Raw genomic sequence first — 23412 nt, 5'->3', positions numbered from 1 at the left:
TTTTAACAATTAATCATAAGTTTATATATTATATAACAAAGACCTATAGTAATATGATATTGTACATGCATACATAGTTTAAACACTATAGAATTTGTACTTTGTACCAACCTACCAACCATATTTGCGTCTAATTTTATACTGTTCAAGAAAGTGCCTATCTTATCACTTAATTATGTGCTTATTACCGTGGTTTAAAGTTTAAGTTGTTAGTAAAGTAAGTCAAAGTTATTGTTTGTAAAAATATTTAAAAACAATTTTATTTAGGGGTTGTTTGTTTAAGTTTAACAATGATGCAACGTAATATGATAAAGATTGCTAAAATCACAGACATAATACCACAGATTTGTTCGCAAAAGAAAAGCCTTCACTATGTTCAGGGTCAGGAACCTGAACCGAAAATCAGAGAATACTTTTATTATATTGATCATCAAGGCATGGTAGGTGTGGAGTTTAATTTTATGTGTATTAAATTGAAAATAAGTGTTATTGCAGTTCTTTTTCTTTTCAGCTATTTTTAGATGACGCTAGGATAAAAAATTTTACTTCATGTTTCAAAGAAAAGAAATTCCTAGAATTCTTTTTTAAACGGATCAGACTAAATAAAACTGGCAAATATGAAGCAGAATTTCCTTTTGTGTCTCATTGTGGAAGAGAGCGTAATTATATCAGATGTGATGATTTACCAATAGTGTTTACACATATATTTCATGAAGACAATGTAGATTTTCTTAGTTATGGATATGCCGGTGACCTATTACGAACAATGTTTATCCCTGATAAAGTTTACATGCTGCCATTAACTGGCAGAGTGTACCATGTAGCTGAAGAAAAATTTGGAGGTGTGGGATTGATTAAATCTAAGCTAGCTATAGAATTAAGTAAGTATTTTGAATTTCACAATGGAGACATGAGACCACCCACTCATCTGACGTGGCACAATAAAAAATATGAATTAGATTTGAATTGGTTTGATGAAAATGTTAAAAGATTTAATTTAAAAATAAACAGTGTTGGAAACTAAGTTTTTATTTGTTTTTGATTTATGTATTGTTTGTTAAACTAAGCATTCTAGATAACAATCTCAAATAAATTATCAAGTGTATCACTTACTCACTTATTGTAAATAATTGTTACCATAATATATTTATTACAATGTTTAAAGGGTTTTTAGAGGTTGTTAAGCCAAAAACCCACTTGGGAGTTTAGTAATGATGGGGGCTTATAGATGGCATAGACTTACCACAAGGCGATATATTTACACACAGTCTTTTTGAAATCTCATTTCTTATAAACACTTGTCCCATATCTTCGAACTAGATAGTTCTTATTTACTTCTTTATTCAATTTTTCTTGTTTGTCAATATCACAGGGGTAATGGCTATTTTTAATAGTACTAGATAAAACAGTAAAGGCTATGACATTGTTTCTTCTTTTGAAAATGGTTGGTAGCACCCTTGTTGAACCCATGACATCCCTTGAGTGGCTCCTTCAGTTGGTTTAAAAGCTGTAAGCATTATGTCCTTTGCTTTTTCATGTATATCAGGATCATAAGGTTTAAATGTTATATAATGTTTGTCTTCTGTAGGTGGATCATCATATATGTGATCTATGCTAGTAACAACGCATTCTCTAACTTTTTGCATAAAGAATTTTCGATTTGTTTTGTACCTGTAATCCCATGATTTAAGTTTAAGACATGTAGTTTAGTTTAACATAATTGACATGAATTGCATAAACAAATATTTACTCACATACATGCTGCTTCAGTATTGGCAGGTACCTTGATGCTTAAATTATCAAATATTATATGTAAATATTTGAGTATTTGCCAGACATGGTCACGCTTTTTGTCCCACATTGGAAACACTTCTCTCAGACTTAAAAGGCCAGTGCTTGCATCAATAGCAGGATGATATAAGTTTGACACAAAAGTCAAAACCTAATAAAAAATAAGTAACCATAATCAAAATTAGGACTCATAGGGGCTACACATTTATTATTTACATATTCTAGTTTTATTCCTGTTAGATAAATTTATAATAATATTTGAAAAATATTAGATTAAAACTACAAGACAATTTATTTATATAAAAAATCAAATATATAAATATTCACTTTTGTTTTTTTATTTATTTGTTGTAATCATCACTTGATAAATGGTTCATAGTTAAATATTATTTAGTTTTTTTACTGTATACTTTACAAATCCAAAACTGTTCTTCGTAGTTTTATTCCAAAATCTATTCCAATTATTTATTATAAAATAATTTTACAAATTTTATAATAACTTTACAAATTAAATCGAGATCAGCAGGGATCTATGAAATGTTATATGATAAACTAAATTGCATTAAAATTTGAGAAAGCCGGCTGTATTGTTTTTTTTTCATTAAGGTTTATTGGTAATATTCAACATGCGAGATATAGTCAAATAATCTAACAAATTTCAAAACCTTTTCCAGGGTACTCTTATTAAACGAAAGTTATTCATTAGGAAACTTACAGGTGTTTCATCGTCTGGAAATTTTTCAGGCAATGTGATTGTAAATCTAAATACACCCCCTTCGTAGAGACCAGATCGAACAAAAATCACGCCGTACCAAACTGAAACATTTTTGTTTGTAAAAAGAGAATTTATGCAACATGGTTAGCATTGACCAGCTTTTTCATTTACTTACGAAATGAACTCTCATAAGAAGGTATAACATAGATTCCATGTAAATTTTCTGTTTGCAACATACGGCTGTAACAATATATTTCGGGTAGGTAAATGTTTGTTGTTATTTTGTTTTTAGTACATACATAATAATCAAACTTCATTTTGACTTACTATTCTGTCATTATTGTATACTCTTGGTGAAGCATAGAATAAAGTTCCCGGGTTTCTTTATTACTAGCACTCTCTTCAGTCATTTTTTGTGTTTAAAATTTCGTATGTTAATTTTTAAACTATAAATATTACGCCGTTCTTGGTGGGCGCTTAATATTATGAATAAAAAATTAGAGAACTAAATTAATTACATACTCCTATTTGGCGCATGTAATTTTTTTTTTAAAGTGATTTTATGACCTGGTAACTAAGACCTTTAAGTCAAGTCTTGTTTTAATTTTAATGAAAACTTTTTTAATATGAAATCTGGTATTATTAAATAAAGTTGATTAATATGAAACATGGCATGAAATGAAATGAAATGAAAACGAAATGAAATGAGATGAAATATAGTCTCAGTAAAATGGTGGTCATTTACTGAGATTTTTTCAGTGGACTTTTGGAGGATCCTCAGAAGTTAGGTCCAGCGGCTTTGTTTCATTTTCCCACATTTGTGCACTTTCACAGATATTAAACAGTTAATAAACCACCGTTATTACATATTTAAGCCTGAAGAAACACTATATACACAAAATAAAACAAATCACACAACTTCACTCCTCGCATTCCCGCCAAAAAGTCCTCGTATGTTTAATTTTTTTAAGGGATTTTATGACCTGGTAACTAAGACCTTTAAGTCATGTCTTATTTTAATTTAAATTCTTATTTTTATGAAAAATGATAATATGGGGTGAAATGAAATGAAGATGATTAATTTGCGGCATTAATCAACTGGGATGAAATTAAATGAAATGAGATGAGATGACATATATTCTCAGTAAAATAGTGGCCATTTACTATCATTTTTTCGTCTCGGCAAAAAGAAAAACAGACTCGTCTCGGTCTAGTCTCGAAATTTTAATTAAAAATAAGGAAAATAAATATATTTTTTTAATAGGCAATTTATATTTTTATTCAGAATGGTAACAAAATTCCTAACGAATCCCGCAAACGGGTAACAAATAATGCTGCTAGTGATTCTTAATTCCTTGTGCAGTGCAGTCTTTGCATCAGTACAGATGTGGCAGGAATTGAAAATAATTTTTTTATTATTATTTTATATTGTTTAGATGAAAGGACGAGCTCACAGCCCACTTGGTCTTAAGAGGTTACTGGAGCCCATAGACATCTACAACGTAAATGCGCCACCCACCTTGTGATATAAGTTCTAAGGTCTCAGTATAATTACAACGGCTGCCCCACCCTTCAAACCGAAACGCATTACTGCTTCACGGCAGAAATAGGCGGGGTGGTGGTACCTACCAGCGCGGATTCACGAGAGGTCCTACTACCAGTAATTACGCAAATTATAATTTTGCGGTTTTGATTTTTATTACACAATGTTATTCCTTCACCGTGAAACTCAATCGTGAACATTTGTTAAGCACCATATTTCATTAGAAAAATTGGTACCCGCCTGCGGGATTCGTACAACATTGCATCGCTAGATGTGAATGCACCGGACGTCTTATCCTTCAGGCCACGACGACTTCAGATAGTAGTATCAACTAGTAGTAGTAGTATCAACAATCAGTAAGCTGAACAAGTTTTTTGTTATATTTTTCTAAGTTTTAAATTTTAAATGGCTCTCCTGTAATGTTGCAAAAAAGTAGTTTAAACCAAATCTATATATCTAGGTATATCTATCTTATTTCTTCTATATATATAAAAATGAATTGCTGTTCGTTAGTCTCGCAAAAACTCGAGAATGGCTGGGCCGATTTGGCTAATTTTGGTCTTGAATTATTTGTGGAAGTCCAGGGAAGGTTTAAAAGGTAGATAAATATGAAAGGCTCGGAATTAAATAAAAATAACAATTTTGTTTTTCCTTTGATGTGTCCCCCATCGAACGGATTCCTTTTGTTTGTTTTTAGTTTATTTTATACAAAAGTTTAGGTCTTTTATTTATCGGTTGAGGCACTACGAAGTCTGCCGGGTCAGCTAGTAGGTAATAATATTGTTTATAAAATTTTTAAACTATGGCTATGTCAGCGTATCCCTGACGTGAAGGTGAGCTCTCGGGGCTCAAACCAGGAGGCGCTACTAACACTGGCCCTAGCAAAAGCAGTGCTTCGCAGAATCTACCACCGGATCGGAAACTTGACTCACTAAGAAGATCCAGCGAGAAACTCAGTGTGCTAAACTTGCATAGGTCATGACACAACGTATGCAAGTTTTGTAGAGTGTCACCTTGTTATGAAAGGACAATTTACTTCGCTTGCAGATCATGGGAGTCGCCGAGTAGGAGTGCAGCTCGGTCACGTACTGACTTAATGTGGGGCCCGAATGTCATCCCTCTGTCGGGGGTGACGCCTAGGTAGCCTAGCCTAGCCTTCGAAGCCTATGCTATGGGCTGGCCAAAGATTTTAATAGCGGCAAAGTAGTTATCGCGCCTAATTGATGACGCGATACTAGCAACAGTGAGAGCGACCTCTTTTGAAGAGCGTGACTGTACTTTTCGTGGGGTTGATATAAATGCGCCACTTTTGTAATCACTGTCCTAAGTTGGTGGCTGCGATCTGGAGCTTACTATGCATGAACGACATTTAGCTCGTAAGTGGCATAATAGCCGACTAAGGGACTTACCGTAGAATGAGCAGCAACGTTATCTGGGTATTATACCATTGCGTTGGTATAACGTATTGTAAGTCCGTAAAGGAGGTACCATCATCCTGCCTAATTCGGCCCCGAAGCAGTCATGCATTGAAATTTAAAGAGTAGGACGGCTGTTAGAGGCAACACACTTTAACAGCAGGTGGGCTGTGAGCTCGTCCACACATCTAAGCAATAAAAAATAAAAACTTACTTAGATTTCCACCTCATATTTTAATGATCTTAGCTCCCATAACCACATAGCACCAGGTGAGACCTGAGCTCGCTCATAATTGAATGCAAAAAATATATATGAAAAATGCACACTATTATAGTCCCACAACTATAGTAAACAAAGAAATCCTATCTGTAGTTTAATTGCTACATTCATATATACAGAATGAGTACGAGTAACAAATTGTTTTTGACACTGAGTTGTAGTTCATACCAGTTTTTATATGATATCCCTTTCCTAAGGTTTCTTATAGATACGTAAGTCGACCAGTCTCGTTTCACACATCAGTGCACCGATGTAAGATGCATACTTGTGGCTTCTATGATCGAATCATTTTACTCTAACAATATTTACTTATTTACGTGTTGTATGAAAAAAATCATGTTCGATGTTTGGTCTTTAGCTGTAGTATAATAATTAAATACGCAACACATAGGTAATGTTTCTCTAAAATGTGCTCCTAAATCTACATTAAATATGGTGGTTCATACCATAAATACATTATTGCCGAATCACAGAATTACTAGTAGATTGAAACACTCCCTATCAACAGTGTTAGCAATGTTCAGTAATCTTAAAAACATAAAAAAGCGAATGGTAATTGTTCACGGGTAGTTTCTTACTAACATTTTGCATAGGTAGAGCGTTAAAGTCAACGTTGACGGCTGTTACTCCATGTCCATTAACGATTATGAGCACTAAAGCTTGTAGATCAGCATTTCTATATTTGAATGAGAGTCCGAATGAGAACAGTGTGAGAGATCATACTGTTCTCATTCATTTCATACATCACATACTAATTAACGACAGGCTGTTTTGCTAATAGCTTGCATGTGCTTTGCTTTGTTGCATTGCATAGCATTAGTGAAATGTGACATTTTTATTTATCTCTCATAGAAAACTTCACATAATATTTCTCTCAAGGTAGGTAACTCAAGTATTACCTATTTCTGTTTGAATAAAATTTCAGAGATTTCCGCGTTGACGTAGGTCATCAAGAATTTTGTTTAGTAACTCTGTATAACAGAGAGAGAGATAGGGAGATAGTACTTTATATCACACCAAAACACAATTTACATTGAAAAACAGTCCACAGGCAGGTATAATTGTACGGCGGTCTTATTGGTAAAAGCGATCTCTTCCAGAAAGCCGTTTTATGTACAGAAATTCTGAAAGAGATACAACAGGTGTGTACGGTGTACTTAACTAAGTATATTTAGACTGAATAATCGTAGGTAGATATAGCTCTTAATTCAAGTTAAAAACATTTACATAATTACCGTGTCGAGGCGATTGGCCAACCCCACGTGGGGGCTACGGACCGTAGGGGCGGTTTACCCAGTCTTTGATGACTGGGTGAATCGTGGCGAAGGACGTCTCACCTTTCGTCTGGTGCAGGTGCTGACCGGGCACGTATGCTTCGGGAAGTACCTGCACCGGATAGGGGCTGAGCCGACGACGGGGTGTCACCATTGTGAACACGACCTGGACACGGCGGAGCATACGCTCGCTGTCTGCCCCGCTTGGGAGGTGCGGCGCCGTGTCCTGGTCGCAAAGATAGGACTTGACTTGTCGCTGCCTGGCGTCGTGGCATCGATGCTTGGCGGCGATGAGTCCTGGAAGGCTATGCTCGACTAAGGAGGCGGCGGGGCGAGTGAGGCAAAGCTCTGCTCACTACGCAGAAACCCGCCGCCGCCGAGCAGGGGGTCGAGACCGGGGTCGTATCCGTGACCTGGCCCCCTAAGAGCTAGGGGTCCCACCCGTGGGGTGAGACCCAGACGTGGGGTGGCGTGCTTTGCACGCTCACCCGCAGTAGGAAGCCGGGTGATGGTAGACCGCGCTCCCACGACTGCTCTGGGGGAAGGTGTAACGCGGCGCCATCAAGGCGGGCTCTTGGCCCGCTGAACGAGGGAACCAGTGGTCGTGTCGCTGGCGGCCGCCGGTCCGGCGTCCGTGGGACGGTGGGATGGATGTAATGTGCTCTGCGTCAACCCTGTCCCGGCGCGTCTCAATAGCCCCGACTGGGCTCCGGCCCGGTCCGAGGTAGGGCGCCGGTTGTGAGCGGCAGGAGTTTTTAGTGAGGTTCAACTCCCACATACCCCACCTGCCGCGCGGGTGGGGATCCGGCGAATTTCTCCTGTGGAAAAAAAACCATAATTACCGTATACTTCTCTAATTATTTTGTTTAGATATAATATAAAAATATGTTAAAGTGCTCTAAAAATTATTTTTATATTCATAACAGCACCACCCATCACCGTGCTAGAAAGTTATAGTGTTTATTTATGACATAATTATTGTTCTTCCAACAAGGTTTGAAAATTGTCGTTGTTGGTAGATTTTGCCTCGGATATATATTTCATGCCCTGCTATTGCTTAGATATGTTTTTACACAAAACTATTTTGCAGTTTAGAAGCGACCATAGCTTAAAGGGTAATTCTTCCGATGTACCTACCCCTCAGTAATGCGACTGTGTCGAACTTCAATTCGTAGCAATTTTTCTAAGACGCCCAAGATAATATGTTCACGAGTTGCTCCCACGATGAATAAATAACATCGTATGAAAAAACTCCCTCGAAACTGACCTTCAGACTATTTTGTATCAACCGATTCTACATAATAAATATTTAAAACTAAATAAAATATTTTTTCTCATCTGGTGATTTTAAGACATTAAAAAAATTAAATTAATGACTGGCGGTGCGGCGTCATGTGAGCCCGAATAGGTATAATAGGTATTATTACAATCCAGGCGATTTCTGCCGTGAAGCAGCCGTGGGCACTGTTTTGAACAGTGAGTCGCTCGTTTTACAATATAATGTGAGCGTAGGTTCTTGTAAAAATTTAATACTATAATAGTAGCGCGTTCGCTCGTAGCTAGTGGAATAAAAAAAGGCTTTTTGATCAAAATTCAGTTTTTAATTCAATTATTCTAAAATAATATATCAAATTCTTAGCTAAATCAACATGAATCAGGGAAGTTTTCGAATCTTTTGAACTCATAAAAACAAATAAAGCTATTTGTTTATACTACACGACTAAATTACCAAACTGCAGCAGATACATCAAATGTTCGAGTTTATGGCAGACAGGGAGCCAGCGGCACTTTGAAACCGAGTAGCGCCATTCGGTACATCCATATGTTTCCTTGAATTAACGTCTGTTTTCTTCGAAGAAAGCAGATGTCATAAAACTCGTTATAGGTTCGTGCATAAAACATTATTAACTGCTTGTTAGTAATAAAAAGATTATACGGTCCACTAAAATTATCGCAGTCATGTCGTCAGACGTTTTTTAAATAGTCCGACTGATTTATAATTTAAATAAAGAAATCAATTTTGATTTTGATAAACTGATAAATTTGAATTGTTAATTCTGTAAGTCAATGCAATAGACACTAAAGTACAGTGAGTACATATTTAATTTGACGCTTAATAATAATATAATGCTATAGCCATTTCTACTGAACGATATTTATTGTTTATAGTCGCGCGTCTGCATTCGTTAGCAAATAAAAACGATTTTTGATGCTTTTAAATTCGTAATCCGACACGTGCGGGATAATCTCAACTAATTGAGGCCGCACGTCGTTCATCTCGAGATCATCAGGTGCTCATCCTCATACGACCCTACCATAGATATGACCCTACTATTCGCCCACTCGCTTTAGTGTCCCCACAATTTTTATCGATTCGTTTTCAATTAAAACTGTACTAATGTAATTCGTTGTTTTTTTGACAGATCTTGTAACAATTATAGTTACATATATATATTTATATATATATTTATATATTTATATTTATTATATATATATATTTATTACTTGGTGTTATTATCTTTTTAAGAAATTATTGTTGTTATGAAATTATCAATTATAATATGTAGTAAGTTTGTGTTTATATTTAAATTAACTTGTTTTTAAATCTCCTGGATATTTATGTTACACACGAGGCAAATAGTTCCCACGCTTCGGAACTTGGATTACACGGAATGCCCTTTTGGTGCTTCGGCTCGACACTGACCTGTAAGCTTTTTGCACAAAAAGAATACCCTGATAAATCACGCGTTCATTGTGTACAAGATCCGGCGTTCGCAACTTATTGTAATTTTTACATTTTTTTGGGAAGTCGATCAGAGATCATCTACAACTACCTGCTCAATTTTAACGGTCAAGGTGATGTTTGTCACAATAACAAAGTTACGATAGTATCGTACGTGACATTTTAATAAACATTCGTAAAAAGTTTAAAGAAACCTTAAGAGATTCATTCAGTTTTTTTTTCTTCCAGCAGTACAAGACCATGGCCTCCAAAGTTGAAATAAAAAGAAATACATGGGGATTTAGACGCATATCAATGTTTTATAATTGGATAAATAATCTATGCAGGGATGTTAAGTGATTAACATTTTACGGAGCCCAAAGACATAATAACAACTTAAATGTTGCCCTTCTTGACATATAACATTATGGTCTTAATTCATAGTAACTGTGTTTGAATGACGTCTATTCTAACATTGAAATCGGATGACAACAAGAACATGTTTCACGGTAGAACCAGAGAGGACATTGGTATAATCAACAAATATTGACAAAATATCGGGATTTCATTATATCTTCAGACGTCAAATTGTTACCGTAGAAAAATATGTTATACAAGTAATTTTAAGATAGCTCACAATAATTTTTTAAAGGATAATTGACTTAAGCTGTGTTCAACGAGCATGAACATGAACGTTTCCTCAGCCGGGTAAATTACATTTAACGAGCGAAGGCGGGGTAGGGCGGGTTGGGTTCTGAGCACAGGTGTTCCGCGCGTGTTGTCCCTCTAAATATTTATTACGTTAAGCATGATCAGTTATGCTGAAACGCTACAGTTAATTAATTGCATTTAATAGTATTCACACAGGCATTAGTGTGCGTAGAAGGATGCACCACCCTATATTTGCTTCGATGCGCCCGTTAATACGTGCTATAAATTGGAACGGAAAAGAGTCATTAAAATCTTTTTATGTTCTCTCCCGTTGTTGTGAGAATAAAATTAAATATATATTCAATAATTTTTTACGTAAATAATTAGAGACAAGAGTCTTCAACTGTTGGAAAACAATAAAAAACGTGCTACATTTAGTTTTATACAGTGCTATGAATGTCACACACGTACGAGACGAGATAAGTACAGCCAGTCTTTTAATATCAATAATATTAAACACAGAAACTGACTTCGAACGGAAATTTAATGCGGGTCCCGTAATGTGGAGTTCGTAGGACCTCTTGTGAGTTGGTAGGACCTCTTGTGAGTCCGCGCGGGTGGTGGTACCCTGCCTATTTCTGCCGTGAAGCATTAATGCGTTTCGGTTTGAAGGGTGGGGCAGCCGTTGTAACTATACTTAAGACCTTAGAACTTATATCTCAAGGTGGGTGGCGCATTTACGTCGTAAATGTCTATGGGCTCCAGTAACCACTTAACACCAGGTGGGCTGTGAGCTCGACCACTCATCTAGGAATAAAAAAAAAGTCAACTTTACTCCTAGACGAACGAAGCTATTGCATTTGCCAACAATGGCATTGCTTGATTGAACTAAAAGGCGTTTTTTATTAATGCCATGGATGTGAGGTAAGTAAGAATACGAGTAGCATCCATTTAGCGTTAGACAAATAGAGCCGTCCCTTTTTTTCCTACCTATGCCGATAGCCTTGAGAGGCTATTTCAGCTTCTCCTTGACGTGTAGGTGAGCTCACGCGGCTCAAACCGGAGTGTTGCTAATACTGGCCCTAGCGAGAGCAGTGCTTCGCAGAATCTACCACCGGATGGGAACCGCGACCCACTGAGAAGATCCGGCGAGAAACTCAGTGGGCTGTGTCTATGGGTTAATTTACTCGCCGAGTCCTTCGTCGCTTACGACGGGCTCGGCGAGGACGGTGACCGGTGCTTGAGATACCTAAAAGCACCGTTAATGGATCGGGAGAATCCGTAATGACGCGTTTAGGGCGACGTCGACTGTTTACCATTCGGTCCACAGGATCGGGTAAGCCGTCGCTCAAAGACGTTTGTAAATATGTACTAACAAGTCGATATTGATAAGTTCAGGTTAGTATTTTGAACACGATTTTAATAGTTGTACATTTACCAATCTTTATGGGGATAAAAATAAACCATAGTTTTCACCAACTACAGAATGTGCGATTAGGTACCTAACTCCCCACAATTCTGCCTATTTCGTTCAGATTTTAAATGAGCAATAGGCGATAAAAAATACATTGACCTCATGTCTCAAGCCACCGTTCATATTTTGATGTTTATATAGGCTCCGGTATCCACTTAAAATCAAGTGGGCCGTGAGCTCGTTCGCTCATCTACGCAATAAATAAAAAACCTATTTGGATAAAAAGATGTTTAAATAGATCGTGTAGAATAGGTTTATCAGGAGAAATTAACATACACACTGAATATAACGCTGTTTGCTATTCGAGAAGATTTTATTTTTCTTACTTATTCGCTAGTAGCCTAAAGGGTTGTCCGTACTTACGGATCCATCAGATTCAATAACCATTGCATTAGACGGCTTCAGCTTTAACACTTGGAGCAGGCTTAGGGATCCCGGTAATCTAACCCATGCATCAGCTCGCCGATTTTCTCGCCGGAGGCTCTCAGCAGGTACCGTTCTGGTAATAGATTCATTCGCAAAGTAGCTGCTCTTGAGTTGTTAGGTCTCCTTCGGAGGCGCTCAGGCAGCTGTTAGCAAATTCCGCCTCTCCTGGCCGAGCCTTTGCTCGCCCATCTGTCCTGGTGAAACTGCAAAGGCCTCCGGGCCATCAGTAATCCTTCAATCTTTCAATAAAAAAAAACCAAAAAAGGGATTTCCCATCTAAGCGCGGACGGGTAGGCAAGCTCACGGGCTCAACCTGAGATAATTTGCTAACACTAGCCCTAATAAGAGCAGTGCTATTCAGAATCTACAACTGGATCGGAATCGCGACCCACAGAGAAGATCCGGTAAGAGACTCAATAATTTGAACGAGAAGACTGTGTTTAATTTAAAAGACGAACATGAAATAATCCGCATATATTTTTTAATACTATTTATTTATCTTTTTTAGTACGTACATTTAAGTTTTGTATAAGATTCTTAGCGACTTAAAAATAAATAACATTACTTTAATCAAAACGAAACAAAAACGAATCAGGTTTAAACTAAGAACAAAAATTATAACGATACAATTTTTCTGTAGTTTGTTTCAATAAAATATCAGAAGATTCTAATTTGGTTAAATACTTCATTCAACGGTCGGAGGTTATATATTACGAACATTACTTTATGTACGGTATGCAAAGTATTCAATTTAACTACATTTTTATTATTTTTGATTGCACTTAAATGATACATTTACTTAAAAGAACATAAGCAGATATCTTGGTATCATTATTAACTATGCCATTAATTGTAATCGATTTATTCAACATTAAATGACAATAAAGCATAAAAGACTACTACAATTTTTAAACTTATTAAATTACATTGTTGAGCTAGATTTTAAATTTAATTCTTTAAATTATTGTGGAAGCTGTTTCATCAGGTGTAATCATCAATGCTGAAAATTTTGGCAGTTATGCTGTAGAGACTGTGAGGATATAGGTGGTTGATTATGAATGATGAATAACCTTAAATTTACAAATTTTATATTCATGAAAAGTGTCTGCATTTTTCTATTGGTCACAAGATTGGTACCTAATAAGGATAAGGATTATAATTTTTTTTGCCTACCTCACGCTAGAAAGTGTTCTCGATCAGTTATAAATGAGGATAAATTTTATACTCTTCTGTACACTTCAGATCCCTAAAAAAATGAACATTAGAAAACCGTATAGTAAAAAAGTGAGGGAACTTGCAGAGACCTTGGATCTTTTGAAAGTGCACGTATTCATTTCAAATCTGATTTGAAAATCATTAAGCATGTACAATGAATTAATTAATATCAATATTTTTGACTATTTTTTAGACATTATAATTGCTTAAAATATAGACAGAATTTTTGGTACCTTTAAATATGTTTTTTGAATGTATGGTATTAATTAATATCATATTAAAATACATCCTGTTTGAAGCTATCTACGCTACTCTATTTTTATGCAAGCATATTCAACATATTAATAAAATTTAGAAATAAAAAGCTATTGATTCTTGATCCGAAACAGACTTCGATTTTCCACATCTGCCAGTAATGTGATTATGAATGATATTGAGAATATAAACAAAAACTAAGTTAGTTGTAAGTTAGTAGAATAATATAATAACAAATATCAAAGCTAAAAAAATCACTGAATTAAGATATTAGAGCTCCCTGTGAATGAGGTTTAATATGCAGTGGGTGTGGGGGGTGTGGATGTGTCGGATGGGTGGCGTGTGGTGGCTGACGCGGCTGGTGGCAACGTTGGGCATGCACGTGGGAGTGTGAACGTAGCTCTTCGCCGTGTTCGCGGTATGCCCGCTGCTTGTCTTCAAAATCACGTAGTCGTTGATTGTACCTCTCGATCTGATCACGTAATGCTGCATCTTCAATCGCTGCTCTCTCCTCGTCCAGCTCAAGACAGCCGGCGCCATCGAGCCGTTCCAGATCGATCCAACCTCTCCATCTTACACAAACACCGTTCATGATGAATCGGGATACGATGTGAGCCTGTTCACAAAAAAATACAATGTATTAACTTAAACCATGTCAGCAAAAAATTAAGGGCTCCGTTGGTGGCAGCGTAGAAGGGCAGTTTATCAGTCAGTCACATGTGGCACGGAAGTAATATTTCAAAACTGGACAAAAAGGTTTATAAAGCTGCCCCAGTTATATATTTTAAAATAAGATCTTCTTTTCAAATTCATTAGATTTAAGCATGGCTCCCTCAATCGCAAAAGGTTCGTGCATGATTTTTAGAATCAACCTGTTTCACCTAATTCACAAAATCAACCGGAATTAACAAATACTGTTTTTTTTAAGTATGTATTATAGTTACAGACAGCAAAATTACGGTTCAGATACATATAGACAATTTCTAGCCAATGTACCTACAGATCAAATTTTACTGTAATTTATAAAATGTATTATACAATACAAACAGCAAAATGCAGAAAAGAAAGCTCTGTCATCGCCATAGATTGATGTCGTGAGCGGTTGTCAATGCAAAGGTTGTGATTCTCAATGTATGATTCCATCTCGGATTGTGGTGTTCTACCTAATTCTCTCCTACGACGCAGAGAGCTCTAAGCTATTACACTACTAACAGTCGAGCGTCCTTTTGATCATTCCAAACCATAGGAATGGAACCTCAGAGTCTCTTACCTTTCATTTTCTCCGTAACACAGACGCATTTTCAAAGCATTCATCATTCGAATAAAAAAATGTTGTACAGAATGAAGATACTATAGTTCGTCGGTTTTGTGGAACATCTAAAGGACAGCACGACATAAGGTAGACGAGGTATGGATCGCGTGCTCGCTTTGTTCCGGCATCCGCTTCAAACAAACCTTTAATAAGTGGCAGGCAGACACTTTGCCAGGGTGCAATTTAGTTAATAACCACCTTTCCTTGGTTCGCTCAAGTTTTTATATTACAAGGATAATAATGTAAAAGCTAGGCCTTATGTTCAAACATACGGCAAACATATAAACGTTTTAGTAAACAAAATACGATATCGATACTTGATACGTTGCCATTTCAGCTACGCACTGAACTGAAAGTAATTTTTGTAGCGAGGGAGCAGGGTGGCGTTGGCGGCCATGATGTAGGGCGGGCGGAGTATCGAGACGCAACGTAGACTACCCAATCGGGGAAAGCTTCTAGGCTATTGATTTTTGGGGAACATTTTCCCCTTGCTCGTATTGCTCGATTAGAGCCTTACGCTCAAGCGTTACTTATAATTTTATTAAATATACTACGAGTAATGCAACTCTGTGTCACTACGCTAAGCTATGTACGTCACTTTTACTGATATTAAATTTGCAACAGATTTTACAGGGAATATCCCATACAATCCCATTAATAAAAACAGATACATTTATTATATATTTATCATTAAGTAATATGAATACTTTTTTTTAGCTCATGGACCACTACTGAACAAGTGCCTCATAATATCTTCTCAATGCATCTCATATCGCGGTGAACGGCGGCATTCAAGTTACAAGATTTATAAGGTTTCATAACAGCTTAAAATAAGCTGCGATTAAGCTAAAAAAATTGAATGAATGTAATTAATTGATGAAATTAATTGTGTTTGGTTGCCAAACACACTTAGCCGCCATGTTTTTAATTTCAAATTATGTAGATGATAGGTCCAGTTATCCATCTGATACCGGCGGTGCCCATTAGCGGCGACAACTCCCATTCTTCAGGTTCGCTGCTTTTTTCAGACAGCTTGAAAACCATTCACCAACCCTCATTGATTGTCAATGTTCGTGTTTCCGAAAATTGATAATGTATTTATTACTTTTTTTCTTAAATCTTATCACCTTTTTTTTGTATACAGAAAATATTAGCGTTATGATCAACACATAATCTTACATATACTTCCAACATTTTTAAGTGTCATAATAAAGTTGTTTATTAGTATCATTCGTCACCGGTCGTCGCTGGTCACTGCTCTTCTCATCAACGTATGTTACATCCGGCCCACATTTCCATAACCAAAATTAAGACATAAATAACTTTAGACTCGTTGATGTACAAAATAAATCCGTAACACCGCACATAACGTACTGGTCACGCTTTGCTTTATAATGTGTTTAGTTTTGAATGAACCTTTTCTACGTTGAATTGTAAAGGAGAGTTCGAAACAAAGAATTTGGGGATGCTGACGCATAAAACAGATTCGGATATTTAGTTTGATTATTATCCAAATCATAATTTAACAATACTACTTAAAAAATGAATGCAGTAAAATTTTCTCGAGTAGCGGAAGATGGCGAGACATCATGAGACGCATCGAGTCTGCCCCCGACAACACAACATGACGATCACGAGCACTCTGTCAATAGGGACACGATTGAGAAGAGAAGATCAAAAAAAACGAAATGTGTTTGTTAATTTGAAATTCATTCATGTACGATTTTTGGAATGATAGTGATTTTTTTATAATTATTTATGCCCAAAACAAATCACAATTATTACAGTACATTAAATATTAACTAAATCGTACAAATAGTACGTAAATCTGATCAGGATTGCAATCTAAATGATATATGCACTCAGCAAACCCGTGTTAATGTACATAGCGAGCGAGCCTTCAAATTGGTTATTGAAAACTAAATTTCAAATGAAATTGCGAGTTCTTGGGGGAAAAAACAAAAAAGCAAATTGAAAAAAAAACGACTAAAGTAACTTTCGATCACAATTGTTGATCGAAGGAAGTAACTTAATCTAATTTTGAATTAAATAAAATTAATGCATATTTAATTATTTTGCAATAACAACTTCAGTGCGAGTGTAACAGTGTGGCATACTTCGTTCAGAAGTACGAAAAGTTGCATGGTGTCAGAAAAGTCTTTAATCATTAATCAAAGTTGAACTTAAAGTACGTAAATAAATCTAATAAAAACGACCTGTACAGTATCCATAGTGAATAGAAATGTTACTACTCGTATTATTATTCAGAGCCTCTATTTTCCAAATTTTCAGTATACTCAATTGAAATTTAAAAGCACCCTTCTGGCCCATCATTGAATTTATAGGTAGCCCCTTTTATGCGCACACCACACGCTGTGCCTCTATACTATTACTTATATTTATTTACTCTCGCTTCATTTAACAAACACTTAAGAACACTCGAAATCAATTCTACTAGGTAACGATATTACGAGTAATATTCATTCTCTTTTCTAGGAAGAGGGAATAGTAAATCTATTTTAAAGTATAAGGTATTAAATTAAGACTTAATATTTAATAATTAGATTAAGTAATTTGTCGTTTTTCCCATTCAAGTTTTAGTTAAAAGACTTCAACTTCAAAGGTCTCGATATTGGTCAAGTGCCACTAGCAGCAACTATTGTTAGTCCTAGGAGATAGATGTCTTTTCCGTGGGAGCTCGAGGTCGAAATTTCAGACGATGGCGCACAGCAAGTGCTCGAACCATGCCCAGGCTGGGAGCACTCACGATGAAATCTAATTGTGGCTCTCGGGTAGAACCTTTCCTTGTGGGCGGTCGTCGCCTATATGGTAGAGGACCAGTGTTCGTGAAAGGCAATGGCCGGGTTTTGCGACCTGGTCATGGTGCTTCGTGAGGAGCGCGAAAGGAAGTGTAACCACTCTTCGGCTTCTCAGTGCAGAGCTTCAGGCGGGGTGGGCGGCACAGGCGTGAAGCTCCCGTTCAGCTTCCGTAAGAAACGTCGGGCACGCCCGGTGCTCGGCTGTCAGTCTCCGTACCCAGTATTGAGTTCATTTTACATAGGAGCCGAACTTACTAGCACCTATCCTGGTGAAACTGGAAAGGCCTCCGGGCCACCAGTAATCCTTCAATTATCAAAAAAAAACATACTAATGTACCAAGAAAACTTAAAACGAAATACATAATATGTTTGTACTAATTAGGTTTCTGCTACGAATAATAATAGTTTTATTATTCGTAGGGTTTCCGAGTTTAAAGGTTGGGTTTCTTTTTCAGTGTTCGTCATGAAACACATGTATAGAATATAAGAATAATATAGAAGAATATAGAATAAGAGAATAATATAGAAGAGAGAGAATATAATCTTATTAAAATTATATTATTACGCTGGCTGTACACGCTCGTCGAGACACCACAAAACAGGCCGAGGTTTTTTTATCTTACATATGCTGATAGCCTTGAGAGGCTATTTCCACTTCACCCTAGCGGATAAGTGAGCTCTCGGGGCTCAAACCGGAAGTGTTGCTAACACTGGCCCTAGCAAGAGCAGTACTTTGCAGAATCTACGACCGGGTCGGAAATGCGACTCACTGAGAAGGTCCGGCGAGAAACTCAGTGGGTTGTGTCTATGGGTTAATTTACTTGCTGAGCCCCTCGACGCAAGCAACGGGTTCGGCGAGGATGGTAAAAAAGACATGCTGAGGACGAGTGTGTACATGGCACCCTCGTCTCGTCTCGTGGCTCTGGGAAGCGTGTCGGTTTTTTGCGCTCGAGTCATATGATCTCGGGAAGTTTCGTTCATTTAGTTGTCTGCCAACTGCGTCAGCTTCTTCTAGGTCCATCGCAACGGGCATCCGAAGTTCAATTGATGCAACGAGTGTGTACATGGTGTGGTCTCGTGTCGAGCCTCTAGGCAACGAGAGCGGACGAGAGGCACGCGAGACAATGAGATGGGTGTGTATAGCCGGCATTAAGAGATACACTGTAGGTTCAACTGTCAGTTACAGTAACTTATTAGGCAGGGAAAAAAATAATCACTTCATACATTTGAGTAAAATTCCTTTTGCACATCAGTGATGAAAATTGTATCTAACAAAATATGTATAACTAACTTACTGGTCAGTGATATTTTTTGGGATACAACATTCTTGCAAATCATTATAGTTGACAAGAAAAATTGTATACCTACTTTACTTGAACATCAAAACACAATTTACTATAAAAACGAATAGCTTCCAGAAGGCCGTTTACCGATAAAAATTACCATTTCAAAATTTCATCACTTCATTTATCAGGTGACCTGGCTATCATTGACCAGAAAACCGTTTCGATGTATACGCAAAACAACATTTAAGACTTACTTTTCCATTTTCCTTTTGAAAGTCGCAGCCACGGTTGTTGTAGGGTGAGTGATCGAAGACAAGCTGAAGGTTTGTGCCGGTACCGGTAAACGCTATCTCCGTGTGTCCCTCGCGGCAACCGCTCATGAACCGCATCTGGCGTTCTTCGGGAGGCCGATCTCGGTATCCAGTGTATCTGACCTGCCAACAAATATATCATCTCATAAATGTATTGTTTATCTTACGTATCAAAGTATTTTGAAAATCTATTTACATGAACATCATCTAGTGCGTAGTGCGCTAAAAAATAAATATTCACAATATGGACAGTAAGAGGAGTGCATTATAATATTGATATTTATAAATATATTCCTTTTTCAATTCGGTTAGTACACCGTGGATAATTTCTTTTAGGTTATTCTTGTCTACTTGATGATCGCTCTTGTAAATGCTTACTCGTTTTGATTTACAACAGAAGGTTTGCGAATCATTAAAAAAGTTATGAAATTTCTTCAGACAAGTTTGTGCAACAGAATGTGCAGCAGATTTTTTATTGCATGTGAAATAAGTAAACCTACTTATAATGATTATTTATTATTTCAGTATATTAGTCATTTATTTCCTATTTGATAAATTAATTACTAAAGTTTATAGTAAATTTAAATAAAAGCTTGAATAAATTAAATTCGAGCTATTAAAGATAAATCATTAAATTGATTTGAATAAAATTTTATGCTGTGTTCATTTGCTGGAATTTTTTTTTAATTCCTACCTAAGCTGACAGCCTTAAGAGGCTATTTCAGCGTAACCTTAGCTAGTAGGTGAGCTCACGGGGCTCAAGCCGCAGTGATGCTAACACTGACCCTAGCAAGAGCAGTGCTTCGCAGAATCTACCACCTGATCGGAAAAGCGACCCACTGAGAAGATTCGGCGAGAAACTCAGTGGGCTGTATCTATGATTTGGGATCATTCGACGAGTATAGGTTTCCTTTCCGTATGCTATTTAGTTTTATCCTAGGCTATTTCCTCAGGTATTTCCAATAACTATTTACATGTATGTTTTTTATTTTTTTTATTTGCTTAGATGGGTGGTTTGCTTAAATAGGTGGACGAGCTCACAGCCCACCTGGTGTTAAATGGTTACTGGAGCCCATAGACATCTACAACGCAAATACGCCACCCACCTTGAGACATAAGTTCTAAGGTCTCAGTATAGTTACGACGGCTGCCCCACGCTTCAAACCGAAACGCATCACTGCTTCACGGCAGAAATAGGCAGGGCGGTGGTACCGACCCGTGCGGACTCACAAGAGGTCCTACCACCAGTAATAAGTGTTTTCGTACTCGTCTGTTCATTTTCATAGATATGCCCTAAACATAGTTACAATTAATTATTTTACTGCTATTTATTCGTGCGATGTATGATGTATATATATATATGCTTAGATGTATGTACATACATACGTTCAAGTTTCTAACGATAACCTAGAACATCATTAACCTGTTTCCTAATTGTTATTTCCGCATATCGCTTTTGTATTTATTTATATTTTTCCTTTTTTTTTCCTACCTATGCTGATCGCTTCACTTTCCCCCCTTTGCCTTTTCATGGGTTCTGTCTCATGCGAGGTTCGGACGCGGGTTGTTGAGCGACAGGAGGTTTTAGTCAGTTCGACTCTGACATGCCCCGCCTTCCATCCCCAGGGGAGGGCGGAAGTCCGGCGATTTCCTCCTGACCAAAAAAAAAAAAAACCTATGCTGATAGTCTTGAGAGGCTATTTCAGCTTCACCCTAACGTGTGTACGTGAGCTCTGAGCTCACGGGGCTCAAACCGGAGTGTTGCTAACACTGACCCTAGCAAGAGTAGTGCTTCGCAGAATCTACCACCGGATCGGAAACGCGACCCACTGAGAAGATCCGGCGAGAAACTCATTGGGCTAATATCGCTTTGAAGTCTCATATTAAGTATACTCCTTTTATACATCTTTCTGACTTCTTTTTTTTTTCTTTTTGTGGGTGTATTATAAATTCACAGCGAAATCCATGAACTCCATAAGATAAACATGAATTTATGATTTCTCTTTTAGTTAGAGATGAAAGTTAGCATGCAGATTCAGTATTTACGTCAGGCATGTACATAGTAATGCGTTTATTTTAATCAAAATTAAGTTCAGTAAATGATAATTGATAAAATAAGATAAGACAATAAGAAATAAATAAAATATGTTTGAAACTATTTTATGTTTCAATCAAAGAACTCGGTCAAACTTCGTACTTTCTGATCGAAAAAGTTTTAAGTCATCCTATAGTCAATTGTTCCTTGTAATAACATGTTATATGGAATTAAAAAATAAATAATATTAAGGATTATATAGGATTTAAATAAGTATTAGTGAATTTTCTATTTTTTTGTTATTATATTTATTATGTAGAACTAACTACTATAAGTAAAATATTTAACGTTAATTATTTGTCGATGACTAATATAACATTATACAAATGCATTATTTTCCTGTTTGCTTAATGCATGGCTTAGCAATGGAACCATTAAAATTTAAAAACGAATACTCAATTCAATTACTTTGCATACAATTGTTAAAGTTGGCATTTATAAAAACTCACCTCACTTTCTCTGCTAAGTCTTTTGAAGAGATCGTCTGATTCGAATTTGGCTTTTTGATCGGGCACTACACGTGGCATTTTGAAAATGAATCTTGGCTTTGGCTGCTCGTAGATAGAGTCAAAAGGCAACATGCCGGCCAACGGCGAAGGATCACTCATAGCGTGCATAACCTACGGCTCCTATAGCTTTGCTTGCACGAAACCAAACATCACTTAGCGCGCGTGCCTCACTGACTCAGCGTTACGAATGACTCAAATAATACCAATTGACGTACGTACTACGACACGACCACCTGCCTCCGTGACATTCCGGTACTGAATAAAATCTCATACCATGCTCTAGGGGAGAATTTTCATTAGGGCGGAGACTTAGCGTGGTGGGGAAGTGTGGAGCCAATACCCATGCCCGAACGAAACGCCCGACGCCTTCTCTCTACGCTTTCGGGAGCTTTCGAGCGAAAAGAGGGTTTTCCCCTAACGAAACTGTTGAAAATAAATACTGTAAACGACAAAGCACATGAATTTATAATGATGGGCATTATCCTTTTTGGAAGTTTCGAGTGTTTTATATACTTGTATCGATGCTTTTGTTCCTTTGTAGCGAGATAAATGTATGTTATATACGACCGATTTATCAAGGGGTAGACAAGCCAGGATGTCATACAGTGAAATGTGATATTTTTGTATGCTATTATACTTATTTTATAGGGCTACTTAAATTATTATTCTTGATTTCGATCCACGATAAAGCTAACAAGGATTTTCATAACGCCATTATCCACGAATGAAATGTCAGTCTTTACCCTTACTCGATCTGTAAAGTACAATTTTAAAATGTTGTCACGTTAGCTTTCATTAATAATTAAAAAAAATATAAAAATAATATTTTTTCTACATATCTATCTAACTAATCGTAATTAAAAAGTTTTCGAAGAGATTAGAAATCAAAATCAATGTGAAACATCTCAATCGGACGAATTTAAGTGCTTCCATATTTTTTTTTAACATACAATAGGCGGCACACATCCTGTGAAATGTATAAAGTGCACTTAAACGTATCTCTTGGTAAGTGTTTGCCGATAACTATCAGTTGTCGTCTTCTATTGTTAACAATACATCTTCGCAATAAGGCTGTCTCATACAGTTGAATATATGTACACTGCTCATAAAGTATCAACTCTTCGAAATAATTTATTTGAATCTATCTAAGCTTAGTATTATAGAATTAGAGAGTGCTTGTGCATTGAGCATTGGAGAGCTTTGGTTAACTATACTTGAGTCCAATTAATTTTCATAGTCTGTTTTTCATTGATTATTAAATTCTTTTCAAGTTATCGGGTCATAAAGGATAAGATGCCCGATGTACTGTTATCAAACGA

General features: G+C 36.7%; 3 protein-coding genes across 3 annotated transcripts; 1 reads left to right on the top strand and 2 right to left on the bottom strand.

Annotated features, from left to right (window-relative positions):
- Positions 1-290: 290 nt before the first annotated feature.
- LOC114252866 (UPF0598 protein CG30010) lies at positions 291-2371 on the top strand. The gene is made up of 2 exons (XM_028187541.2): positions 291-440; positions 512-2371. The coding sequence occupies exons 1-2, from the start codon at positions 291-293 to the stop codon at positions 1022-1024; spliced, it is 663 nt and encodes a 220-aa protein (XP_028043342.2). The 3' UTR covers positions 1025-2371.
- Positions 1014-3450, bottom strand: LOC114252865 (protein crossbronx homolog). The gene is made up of 5 exons (XM_028187540.2): positions 2834-3450; positions 2682-2746; positions 2507-2607; positions 1755-1942; positions 1014-1671 (listed from the first exon to the last, which is right to left on the bottom strand). Exons 1-5 carry the CDS (start codon positions 2914-2916, stop codon positions 1416-1418), a joined length of 693 nt encoding a protein of 230 aa, XP_028043341.1. The 5' UTR covers positions 2917-3450; the 3' UTR covers positions 1014-1415.
- A 9601-nt stretch (positions 3451-13051) lies between these two features.
- Positions 13052-22472, bottom strand: LOC114252810 (protein big brother). The gene is made up of 3 exons (XM_028187462.2): positions 22034-22472; positions 19433-19612; positions 13052-14377 (listed from the first exon to the last, which is right to left on the bottom strand). The coding sequence occupies exons 1-3, from the start codon at positions 22199-22201 to the stop codon at positions 14024-14026; spliced, it is 702 nt and encodes a 233-aa protein (XP_028043263.1). The 5' UTR covers positions 22202-22472; the 3' UTR covers positions 13052-14023.
- Between the last annotated feature and the right edge of the window lie 940 nt (positions 22473-23412).

The sequence above is a fragment of the Bombyx mandarina genome, chromosome 04, assembly GCF_030267445.1.
Source record: "Bombyx mandarina strain Sakado chromosome 04, ASM3026744v2".
In the NCBI taxonomy this organism is placed as follows: Eukaryota; Metazoa; Arthropoda; class Insecta; order Lepidoptera; family Bombycidae; genus Bombyx; species Bombyx mandarina.
The sequence above is the reverse complement of the archived record's forward strand: the minus strand, read 5'-3'. Positions and strand labels throughout refer to the sequence as shown.

Coding starts and splice junctions, on each gene's coding strand:
- LOC114252866 (XM_028187541.2), top strand. CDS start 291: ATGATGCAACGTAATATGATAAAGATTGCTAAAATCACAGACATAATA. Junction 441..511: donor ATATTGATCATCAAGGCATG/GTAGGTGTGGAG, acceptor TTTTCTTTTCAG/CTATTTTTAGATGACGCTAG.
- LOC114252865 (XM_028187540.2), bottom strand. CDS start 2,916: ATGACTGAAGAGAGTGCTAGTAATAAAGAAACCCGGGAACTTTATTCT. Junction 2,608..2,681: donor TTCTTATGAGAGTTCATTTC/GTAAGTAAATGA, acceptor AAAATGTTTCAG/TTTGGTACGGCGTGATTTTT. Junction 1,672..1,754: donor AATACTGAAGCAGCATGTAT/GTGAGTAAATAT, acceptor ATGGGATTACAG/GTACAAAACAAATCGAAAAT.
- LOC114252810 (XM_028187462.2), bottom strand. CDS start 22,201: ATGCACGCTATGAGTGATCCTTCGCCGTTGGCCGGCATGTTGCCTTTT. Junction 19,613..22,033: donor GACTTAGCAGAGAAAGTGAG/GTGAGTTTTTAT, acceptor ATTTGTTGGCAG/GTCAGATACACTGGATACCG. Junction 14,378..19,432: donor TTCAAAAGGAAAATGGAAAA/GTAAGTCTTAAA, acceptor TTTTGTGAACAG/GCTCACATCGTATCCCGATT.